This window comes from Nansenia antarctica (genome assembly GCF_963989245.1).
Source record: "Nansenia antarctica genome assembly, chromosome: 9".
Classification (NCBI taxonomy): domain Eukaryota; kingdom Metazoa; phylum Chordata; class Actinopteri; order Argentiniformes; family Microstomatidae; genus Nansenia; species Nansenia antarctica.
The window spans coordinates 32825819-32838318 of record NC_137679.1 but is presented as its reverse complement, the minus strand read 5'-3'; the positions used below and the strand labels follow the sequence as shown (position 1 = coordinate 32838318).

Genomic DNA, 12500 nt, shown 5'->3' with positions numbered 1-12500 from the left:
AAAAGGCCCAAGTCTGCCCACTGAAACAAAAGTTCCACTATTTCTTTGTCGGACTGTTTGAGCGCTTTGTTCCTGAAGAGGGGGTGGCGGCGGCGGCGGGGAGGGGGGTGGGAGGTGGGGGGTGGGGGGTTGGGTGGTGGTTGGGGGATTCTTGGACGAGGAGAAATGACTTAAGTGCAACTGGCAGCCATGGACAGACCAATGCTGACGACTGCAGCTCTCCAAAAACAATATAAAGTCTCTTTCCACTGGAGAAGGTTGGAGCACATCCCCATTATTGGCCTGGCGCTACAAAGACAGAGGAGAGCTACCCACAGGACAGTGATAGGCCATGATATTGGGACGGAGGGATGCAAACAACATGCGGGAGATAAGGGTGGCATTCGTTAAAAGGAACAATAAGAAGATGTCTTGGATATTCATGGATCTGTCCGATTTATTGTATTAAAACATTTAGGGTAAAATAACCAATAAAACATGTTTTCTCAAATCAACGATGTACATTACTGTACATGTTGGCAGAGTACAGCAGAGTACAGTAAACCCAGCTTAAAATAAGGATTAAACAACAGCACTGTCTGACCAACAGCCTGTGACAGATACTACCAACACCTACCAACAATTAAAACGGAGACATAAATATTTACATGGTAACCGGCTGTTATTTCTAATATCAATGTTTTTGGAAGGAACGGGCCATGTACATATCCACTCTGCGATGCATGCCAAAACAAGTTAATTTGAAGAATTTGATACAATACCTCAGCTGGAAGGCCAATAAATGGAGTATGCAAATACATTTTGGTGCCAATATCTACTTCATTAACCTTTCAAGACTTGTGAAAATGCTGAGTGGCACTGGTTGTCCAAGAGCATGTTAAAATAGAGGGTTCAAGCCAAAGCTGATCAGATGTTTTCAGACCATAAACGTGTTCTCACAGTAAGTTAAGATGGTCCATGTCCTGCACCATCAGTGGTATGGACCCAGCTATGTGCCTCAATCGCAAATGTATTTTATTCATTCATTTATTTAACCTTTATCTAACCAGGCAATTCAATTTAACAACGATAATAATTCTTATTTACAATGAGAATAATAATAACAATACATTAAAGTTGTATAGCGCTTTCTCATGGACTCAAGTCATTTAACATGTTAAGTATATGAAACTATTGAAAATAACTGACAGTCAGACAAATGGGAGAGATACTCTGTTATGTCTGCCATAATACTGGAAACAATAACCAACCACGAGCAGGATAATACCTCATTCCTCAACACTTGGAGACATGGAAGGCAGTCAGAACTGAACCAGGGCTGGGTGGAAGTTGAATAACTTTATAACTGAATCAAATTTAACCCACAAACCACACATTTTTCTCCAAAAAACATTGCCATTTTGCATGGTATTCCATGTCTTCAACTAACTCCAAGCAAACAAAAATGCATTTCTCACATAAAAAAAAATAACATAACCGTGGCGGCCAAAAAGCAGTTATGAACTTAATCTCCAGACATAAAATTGTATGAAAACCCACAAGAAAAAACAATTCGGCCATTTTGAAATGTACAAGGTATAGCTCCATCTGCTAGTAGCGCTAGCCAGATGGCATGCTAACACCGCAGCCTTGATAAATAAACACGGTGGGCCTTAGCCGAGACCCAGCACGGACTTGACTCAGCGCCGCGGGCTGCGGGGCCAACCGAGGCAGAGCCCAGACGCTCTGCAGCCAAGTCAGGTGCCAACATCAAGCCAGTGGAGAGAGATATTTACCCAGAGAGCCCCAGTGTGAGGGCTAGGGAGGAGAATCCATATTTTTACAGGAGTTGTGAACGTCTTTATCCAAGGCCAGAGAGAATGAGGGTCGGGTTACGGAGAGAGTATATTTTCAGAGGAGATGTGAACTTGTGGAGTTGTGGACTTTAGGTTAGGGTGAGGGAACAAAGATAGTGTCTGATTTCCACTGGAGGTGCTAAGCTCATCGTCCTAGCGCCTGAGTACGAGGCTGGGGTACCAAAGGAAGACTAAAGAGTTACACAGGGTTCCCACACCTTCTGAAACATCAAATTCAAGCACCTTTCAAGGACTTTCAAGACTCAATTCCCTCAAATTCAAGGACCCAACACGGCATAGTTTGAGACAGATCTAGAAGAGAATTTATATAATAGGAACTATCCGCTCACAGACAACAACAAAAAGAGAGGCTTGAATGCGTGAAGACTAGATGGTCTCTTGCCTTCCCTACCACAGCACAGCAAAACAATATATTGTGAAATATGTGTAAAGTTAAGACTTATTTACTAGTTGACGAGCTAAGTAAAACATTTTTTTATATATATATTTTTTTTTTAGAGAGAGAGAGAGAGAGAGAGAGAGAGAGAGAGAGAGAGAGAGAGAGAGAGAGAGAGAGAGAGAGAGAGAGAGAGAGAGAGAGGAATTCAAGCACTTTCAATGACCCATGGCTATTTTCAAAAACTTTTAAGGCCTTCTTTTCTCAAATTCACAAACTTTCAAGGATTTCAAGGACCCGTGGGAACCCTGGTTACAGTACGGTACGTTGGAACAGTCGTGGAGCTCATCGTGTACCTACGTTCTTCTGGCGAGACGTGAGGCAGGACCTGTCCTCGGACCAGCCGACACGTGGAGCCGTCCCCGGCGCAGACGCCGCAGTTGTCCTCCCTGGCACCGCTGCCCAGCTGTCGATCGCAGCCCACCTCCTGCCAACACACACACACACACACACACACACACACACACACACAGACACAGACACAGACACAGACCCACACACACACACACACGCAGACACACACACGCAGACACACACACACACACGCAGACACACACACGCAGACACACACACACACACACACACACACACAGACACACACACACGGTTAGAAAAAGAGAGAGGGGAGGGGTGGTGAGAGAAAGATTGAGACACACACACACACACCATTACCACCACCAATGCCACATGCAGCGGTCTCTCCTTTCTTTAAGGAATTCTGTTTATTTTCCCTTCTCCATCCCTGCTCGTTTTCGTGTTGCTGTGTGTATTATTAATACACGGGGAGGAGGCCTGGCCCCATTCTGTCAGTGTGGAGATCCAGCTACCCTCCGCTCTCCTGCACCTTCCAACACATGCCAAGGCTGTGCCATCTCACCAGGCACCAACACGCCTCAGCCAGCTGTGTCGACTCGCTCTGTCTTGTCTCCCTCTCTCTGTCTCTGTCTCTCTCTAGCTTGCTCACATGCTCTGTCTGTCTGTCTGTCTGTCTGTCTGTCTCTGTCTCTGTCTCTGTCTCTGTCTCTTTCTCTCTCTCTCTCTCTCTCTCTCTCTCTCTCTCTCTCTCTCTCTCTCTCTGTCTCTCTCTCTCTCTCTCTCTCGCTCTGTCTCTCTCTCTCTCTCCGCCTCTGCCAACATCTACCTCTGATCCAGTTGACATCCAACATTTGGTTTTGATCAGCCCTGTACTTTATAGTGTACAGGACATGTGCGGTTGGGGACTGTGTGCTCTCCCTCAGACACAAACCAGTGTTTTCTACAGTGCCTCAGTCCAACATGAGCGTCTGGAGAGTCTAAGCCTGGAGGAACCCAAGCATGGCATCGCTTACCTCATCCACTCCATACATGAAAGAGAGACAGCAGAAGCCCGACTGTTGACATTGGTCGCAGGCAGAGATGCAGTGTACTGTACTCCCCTCTGGTATTTCATATTAAACAGTGTAGCGAGCCGGCTAAAAGCGCTGCGTAAAATGCAATCCATCATCTTTATTATTAAGTCCCCTATTCCATTACGTCTGCTGCAGGCGCATAGTGTCAACCTGTCTCTTTCTATTGCCTTTCATTGCAGTGGATACTGTACGATTATGAACATCAATGCATTAGAGCCACCATAGTCTGAATACATAGTTTCCAAGAAGACACTATGAAAACCATATATTTAAGAACAAATTATAAAAACATTGAAAAGAGTTTAATACTGAATATAATATTAACATTTTGCACGGACCATCTCTGCAGGGCGGTTTATATGTAGGTGGTGTTTACTTCGGTGGAGGCTGGTGGAGGTAGACATGGGAGGACCGGCTCACTGTAATCCACGGAACGGAATGGCCCCACCACCTTTACACCAACACGGCAGTCGCGCTGCCCGGTCACGTCTCTTCACTACACTGGCTCCCCGCTGGTGGAATGAGCTTCCCACGGCTGTCAGAACTGCAGAGTCACTACCCATCTTCCGTGGGACTAAAGAGCCATCTCTTCAGGTTACACCTTAACTGCTCCTCCTGAGACATCTACTACCCCCCAGCACTGCGTCTCCTGAGACACCCGCTTTCCCCTTCACTGGGTCCCCTAAGGGGGTGTTCTCACTAGAACATTTGCTTCACTTGAAACAGAGTTTAGGATAAAGTTCGCTTTGCTCTGCGTCGTTTGGAGCGGTGAGAACACGCATTTGAAGTAACTCCCGGAGCAAATACCCGTCGGATGCTCCGCTTGAAAAGGGTGGTTTCGCTCCGGTTAGAAACGACGCATCCATCACTTTGCTTTGCTTTAGGTGAGAACGCTGCCCGAGGCAGTCCATAGGAAAACAACAGCGCAGGCGTGTTGATCTGGATAAGAGGGACGAACGGGCAATTTTCTATTTTTCGGACCAATCAACTTACTACCACGTCTGTTGCTTCGATTGCGTATGTTACTTCGTTTACATGAAGGGCTGTGAGAACGCAAATCAGAGAAATAATTTATGCAACAATGTTGCGAACTCATCCACTTGCTCCGGGTCTCGATTCAGACTTTCATGTGAGAACATGACCTAAGACTTCTACTGCCCCCCTTGTACTGTTTCTCTGTTCTCCAGTGTCTATATATACAAATACATTTAAAAATAAAACCTTTTCCTTCTATCACTGAGACTGCCAACGCCCCCGGGCCTGAGCTAGATTACTCTTCCTGCTACCACTGGTAGATTGATGGTTCACTTGCTTAGTCAAATGTATTGATTGTAAGTCGCTTTGGAATAAGGCGTCTGCTAAATGCCAAAAATGTAAATGGAATGAGGAATGGTATCAAACATGCGTGTTTGATACCATTCCTCATTCCGTTCCAAGCATTACTAGGATTTCGACCTCCACCAGCCACCCCCAGGCTTACTCCTGCAGGAATGTCTCATCTGCATAAGGAACTCTGCCAGGTTTCACAGATGAACGTCATGTTAGTTTAAACCAGGGAGGCTTGGGAAGCCCCAAACACATTAAAGGTGTTATTACGTGTTTTATGTTTTACCATCGAGGACCACTTTGGAAATAAGTGGTTTCATTAACTGGTTAATGTGCTATCCTCTGTAGACAAATATATACTTCTGTTGATGTGATGTATGTAGTACTCAACCCAATAATAAAATCCAATCCAATCCTACACTGCAGTCCACGGTGATACAATGTTGCATTTATACTGAATAATTAGATGAATAAAACCATTACTCGTCATCTTTAGACCCCTCAAACGTCAGAGTTTGTGCCTCAAAGGTCTGAGTTAGAGGCCACAGGCTGGTGAGATCATGAGTTGACCGTCTGCTCTGTCCAGTAGTCCCAGTAAACACACACAGATCCAGGCAGCCTTTAATGGTCATTTTCCTAAATGGTCTGGGACCAATGTCAAGAAGCGTGCAGCCCAACCCAGCCCAGCCCAGCCCAGCCCAGCCCAGCCCAGCCCAGCCCAGCCCAGCCCAGTCCAGCCCAGCCCACATTGATTATGATTTCCACTGAGAAGATTTTATTTGGGGTGAAAATAATACATCCAGCTGTTCCATGATAACAGGTACAATAAATAGCATTTGAGCTTACTCTCAATTATCAGTGACAGTAATGTATAATTCTAAATGGCACTTTCTTTTAATCTGTCACGGCATGCTAATGGAATGAATGTATCTAATGAATGAATGCTGCTTCATTAACATGCCCCCCAGGCAGTGTGTACTCTCTCTCTCTCTCTCTCTCTCTCTCTCTCTCTCTCTCTCTCTCTCTCTCTCTCTCTCTCTCTCTCTATGTGAGTGATTGTCTGTCACACCGTCGCTCACCACTTTTCTCCCTCTGTCCTCCTCTGCCTCATCCCCCTCTCTCTCTCCTACAGTACACCTCTGCCTCATCCCCCTCTCTCTCATACAGTACACCTCTGCCTCATCCCCCTCTCTCTCATACAGTACTCCCCTGCCTCATCCCCCTCTCTCTCTCCTACAGTACACCTCTGCCTCATCCCCCCTCTCTCATACAGTACACCTCTGCCTCATCCCCCTCTCTCTCATACAGTACTCCTCTACCTCATCCCCCCTCTCTCTCATACAGTACACCTCTGCCTCATCCCCCTCTCTCTCTCATACAGTACTCCCCTGCCTCATCCCCCTCTCTCTCCTACAGTACTCCTCTACCTCATCCCCCTCTCTCTCATACAGTACTCCCCTGCCTCATCCCCCTCTCTCTCTCCTACAGTACACCTCTGCCTCATCCCCCCTCTCTCTCATACAGTACACCTCTGCCTCACCCCCCCTCTCTCATACAGTACACCTCTACCTCATCCCCCTCTCTCTCTCATACAGTACACCTCTACCTCATCCCCCTCTCTCTCATACAGTACACCTCTACCTCATCCCCCTCTCTCTCTCATACAGTACACCTCTGCCTCATCCCCCTCTCTCTCTCCTACAGTACACCTCTACCTCATCCCCCCTCTCTCTCATACAGTACACCTCAGCCTCATCCCCCTCTCTCTCTCCTACAGTACTCCTCTGCCTCATCCCCCTCTCTCTCTCCTACAGTACACCTCTGCCTCATCCCCCCTCTCTCTCATACAGTACACCTCTGCCTCACCCCCCCTCTCTCATACAGTACACCTCTACCTCATCCCCCTCTCTCTCTCATACAGTACTCCCCTGCCTCATCCCCCTCTCTCTCCTACAGTACTCCTCTACCTCATCCCCCTCTCTCTCATACAGTACTCCCCTGCCTCATCCCCCTCTCTCTCTCATACAGTACTCTCTCTCATCCCTCTCTCTCTCTCCTACAGTACTCCCCTGCCTCATCCCCCTCTCTCTCCTACAGTACACCTCTACCTCATCCCCCTCTCTCTCCTACAGTACACCTCTGTCTCATCCCCCTCTCTCTCATACAGTACACCTCTACCTCATCCCCCTCTCTCTCCTACAGTACACCTCTGTCTCATCCCCCTCTCTCTCATACAGTACACCTCTGCCTCATCCCCCTCTCTCTCTCATACAGTACACCTCTGCCTCATCCCCCTCTCTCTCTCCTACAGTACTCCCCTGCCTCATCCCCCTCTCTCTCTCCTACAGTACTCTCTCTCATCCCCCCCTCTCTCTCATACAGTACACCTCTGCCTCATCCCCCTCTCTCTCCTACAGTACACCTCTGCCTCATCCCCCTCTCTCTCTCCTACAGTACTCCCCTGCCTCATCCCCCCCTCTCTCCTACAGTACTCCCCTGCCTCATCCCCCTCTCTCTCATACAGTACACCTCTACCTCATCCCCCTCTCTCTCATACAGTACTCCCCTGCCTCATCCCCCTCTCTCTCCTACAGTACACCTCTACCTCATCCCCCTCTCTCTCCTACAGTACTCCCCTGCCTCATCCCCCTCTCTCTCTCCTACAGTACTCCCCTGCCTCATCCCCCCCTCTCTCATACAGTACTCCCCTGCCTCATCCCCCCCTCTCTCCTACAGTACACCTCTGCCTCATCCCCCTCTCTCTCTCCTACAGTACACCTCTACCTCATCCCCCTCTCTCTCCTACAGTACACCTCTGCCTCATCCCCCTCTCTCTCCTACTGTACTCCTCTTCCATCTCTACTACAGTAGCTGCGTATGTCCTGTTCTACAGTACACACCGTGTCTGTGTTTTTAAAAATAAAGTTCTGTCGTGTTTAGACAGCTTCTCTCCCCTTTCCTCCTGTCATCCTGTCACAGACAGACCTTCTAATCAAGTAACCAACCGCAGAGAGGGGGAAATGATCACGATTCATCCTCCGTCTGTGCTCCTAACAACAACACAGTCTATGGGTAAAAAATAGCCCCGCAGCTTGAATCTGACATGATGGGATATCAGGGGGAGCGTTATTTCCCAGTTTAAGCTCTTCATCATTTCATTAAAGTTCTCATTGTGACATGTGGTTTTAGATCATTGGCAGCTGGCGCTCGCAGTCCTGTGGGTTCAGATGCTATTTAAAACAGATTGCTAAGCATTATGGGTCTACTGGGTAGAGCTATTGGACAGGAGAGTGTTCCGGAATAAAGATGATGTGTTCCTTGTGTGGAGAACAGAGGCTTCTCATGCCCTCTGTGGTTTGAGGATGGACAGAGGATCAGGGTTGTTTTCATTTACTCAATTAAATGGCCAATCATCGAAACCCATGAAATCATCACCCAAAAGGAATTGGCCATGAATCAACATTTAAGACGCGGCAAAGCAGACACAGTATAATATATATATATATATATATATATATATATATATATATATATATATATATATATACTATTGCCTCTGAATAGATTATTTGAGCCATATTGTATCACATCAAATCATCGTACCCTATATTGTTTATTATACAACAGTTAGTTCCGACTAAGTAATTTGATTGGATAAGAGGCATTCCATGAGTGCCGATATACAGTATAACAGCACTGGGACTTTTAACTATATGTATCACTCCGCCGCACAGGTGTTCTACTAAATGACCGTTAATTAGACTACATGTTTGTATTCAGGTTACTAGGCAACAGTCCCGTTGAAGTTCAGTTGAAGAACATTTTTTTGTTGGCGGAGCCAAAATAAATGATTAAATAAACAAACAAATCATAATCTGTTGTCGCTTATTACTGTTAATTAATAAATGGCGCTGTAGAACTGTTGTATGAAAGCAATATCACACTTGAGGTCGTGCTGTTATACTGAATATCAGCACGGCTGTGATTGTCTTCACAGCCGTGCTGATATTCAGTATAACAGCACTCCCTCTCGTGTGATATTGCTTAATCGTCAAATGAGACTCACCTGACAGATGCCACTGATGCACATGTCCAGGGCGTCGGCACGGCAACGCGTCCCATCTAGAACCTTCGGAGCCAGTTCCACCGTTAGACTCCTCCCCCTGGCCTGGCAACGCAGGGCGCACGGCGCAGAGGGGTCATAGGGCACCGGAACCCACTCGTAGGCCACGCCCTGGTACCGGATGTCATTGTGGGCGGAGCATTGCTGGGAACGGAAGTCTCCGGACTCGGAAGGACATTCCTGAGGAGAGGGGAGAGACGGCCTCAAGACTCTCTGAACTTCAATCAACAAGGACGACAATGATTATGACAGACAGGCATAACTATGTGTTGACACTGTGCTAGTAGGCCTCCAACACGTCTCTGACGAAAAGACACCTCATCATAACACATCTTCATCTTCGACTGTAAGAAAAATAGACAGCGTTTCACCCTTCAAATGGGAGAACACGCGGCTGCTCCTGTCCTTGCCGATAGCAAGGCCCCTGACAAACCTCAAACCTCTGCTACAGCCTTGATTCTAGACTATTCCACGTTCCTCCAGGGGGGAGATGGGATAAATATTATAGTGGGAACTCTTCCCGGAGGTCATCATGATGGAAATCGTTGCGGGTCGACTTCAAATCCGTCCGCAACCACTTCAATGGAGTAATAGGACTTTTGTCTCTTGATTAAATTGGCGTCAGAATGATTGCGGTGCTGCCTGTGTTCTCAGAATAGACTCGAGTCTGGCCTGTGGCTATAACTTCATTATACAATGGAGTTGACATGAGGGGGGGGGGGGGGTGTTTTTAGCTTTCTGTTCACTGATGGGGGGAATAAATACTGCTGATTTTACCATATGGTCCCCCACACGGCTGATTGATTGTCAGAAGCATTCCTGCCAGAGGATATTAGGTCTGTTCCTCTTCACTCACTAGCAGACCACATAAGCAATCATAAAGCAGTGATAGCCAGTAACAGCATGTTATTACCAGTAATATCACATTATGAATGGTATTATATGTATAAATCACATTATAAATACGTAATGTCACGCTCGCATAAAGCGCTAGCATAACACTGCTCTCGATGTGTTTAAGACCCCATATTGGACTTACCACATTGCTGCATGTTCTGTAGCGGATATTTTTGCCTTCACAGTTGCTGCAAAGCGAGGCAAAACAAAAACATAGTTAGCGCTAATTGAAACCAACGGTTTACAAGGAAATGGTTGAGCTTGAGTGAAATGGTTAATAAAATAAACAACAGTGAAACCAAAAGTCTTTAATCAAAAATCCAAACTATGTGAGGGGAAATAATGCATGTCATCTAAAAATACAGACAATAACAATAGGCGGTGGTCAAAGATCCTGTGTTTTTTGTTTTTCTGTGTTTCCTAACAGTGTTCCACGGCCTGTCTGTCTGTCTGTCTGTCTTGTGTGCCTGTCTCTGTCTGCCTGTCTCTGTCTGCCTGTCTCTGTCTGCCTGTCTGTCTGTCTGTCTCTGTCTGCCTGTCTGTCTGCCTGCCCGTCCGCCCGCCCGCCCGCCCGCCCGCCCGCCCGTCTGTCTGTCTGTCTGTTTGTCTGTCTCTGTCTGTCTGTCTGTCTGTCTCTGTCTGTCTGTCTGTCTGTCTGTAGGAGATCCTGGCTGAATCAAATCAACCCTGACACTCGTTTCATGCTGAATTATAGCTGCCTCAAGCACACAGACTCACACACACACACACACACACACACACACACACACACACACACACACACGTCAGACTGAACCACCTGCCAAAGCTTAGACCTCATCCAAGCACCCCCACTGGGCTTAAACTAGCAAAACAACCTCTCTCTCACACACATACACACACACACACACACACACACACACACACACACACACCTCGCCTCACACCACTCATCTGTTCATTTGACTCACTTGTCAACTGAATTCAAATCTCTTCAGAACCCTGACGTACAGTAACTGTAACATACTGACAGCACGGACACGGTGCTAAATCCATTCAGCCTTCTTAACAGCAATAACGACAGGCGATGTCCCGGTGTGCGCTAACTGCCACAAAGTGCCCGTTTTTCACCGCCGGCAAAGAATAACATGGAAGTAGAACTGGTAGCAGCTCATTTGTCCTGGTGCAGGGGGGGCCGGTCTAATCTGCCATTAGGGTGGTGGGGAGTCAGAGACCACACTGCTGCCATTCAGCCGGGTCCAAGGAAAACCAGGCACCGAGACAAAGTAGGAATGTCTCCTTATTAATGAAGCAATTAATAGCCTTCCCCCCATAAAGATGTATGAATCACTCATCCACTGTGGGGCATAGGGTGTGTGTGTGCATGTGTGTATATAGTATGTGTGTGTATATAGTATGTGTGTGTATATAGCATGTGTGTGCGTGTGTGTATAGAGTATGTGTGTGTGTGTGCGTGTGTGTGTGTGTGTGTGTGTGTGTGAGTGTGTGTGTATATAGTATGTGTGTGCGTGTGTGTATAGAGTATGTGTGTGTGTGTGTGTGTGTGTGTAGAGCAGACCATGCTTTCAGAGGCTGGGAATGTCTGTATTGTAGCTATGGCTATTTGTCTTGTGTTGGACACACAGAGCTCAGACTACAGTAGAGCATGGTAACGGCGACAGCAGTGTGTGTGTGTGTGTGTGTGTGTGTGTGTGTGTGTGTGTGTCTCTGTGGGTACCGTACTCCGAGTCAATGCTATGAATGATGAACTAATGACGATCGAGTCGTTATCCAATAGACTACTCTAGTCGCTACTCACTTCACCTGCGTCTTAATAGAAACATGGAGGAAAGTGGGGTTTGGCGACGCTTATTTCCTTCAAATGTGTGGAGATTTAAGTGTCAAGCATTCTCTCTGGAAGACAAGGGGGTGGAGGGGGTGGGGTGGAGGGGGAGGTTAGGGAGGGGGAGGGTGGGGGGACTCATGGCTGAGTGCAGAAATGGCAAAGCGGTAGGCAGAGTGTTTCTGCTCCCCAAGAGAAACACTGCAGCCAGACACTTCCCCGAACTCCCTCTGTGTGTGCGTGTGTGTGTATGCGTGTGCACGTGTGTGCGCGTGTGTGTGTGTGCGCATGTGTGTGTGTGCGTGCATGCATGCGTGTGTCTGTGTGTGAGTGTGTGTGTGTGTGTGTGTGTTGTGTCTGGAGCAGCAGCAGGGCAGGGAGACAGAGATTACAGTGGGTTTAAGGTTCTTGCTCCAGACAACACACACAGTCCTCTTCTCTCCTCCACAACGCTACAGAATACAGCCAGCTCAGCTCACACACACACACGCAACACACACACACACACACACACACACAACACACACACACATGCACACACACACACACACACACACATGCAACACACACACACACACGGAACACACACACACTTGCACACACACACGCACACATGAACACACACATGCAACACACTCACAAACGCACGCGC

General features: G+C 47.4%; 1 protein-coding gene across 1 annotated transcript in view; it reads right to left on the bottom strand.

Moving 5' to 3' along the window:
- Positions 1 to 12500, bottom strand: part of adamtsl3 (ADAMTS-like 3) — a gene marked incomplete at both ends in the record, with an annotated part of 127974 nt that overhangs the window by 47627 nt on the left and 67847 nt on the right. Inside the window, 3 exons of the mRNA XM_080539707.1 lie at positions 2593 to 2719; positions 9073 to 9309; positions 10169 to 10214. Coding sequence (XP_080395833.1) covers positions 2593 to 2719; positions 9073 to 9309; positions 10169 to 10214 — 410 coding nt within the window. The remainder of the gene's footprint in view (positions 1 to 2592; positions 2720 to 9072; positions 9310 to 10168; positions 10215 to 12500) is intronic.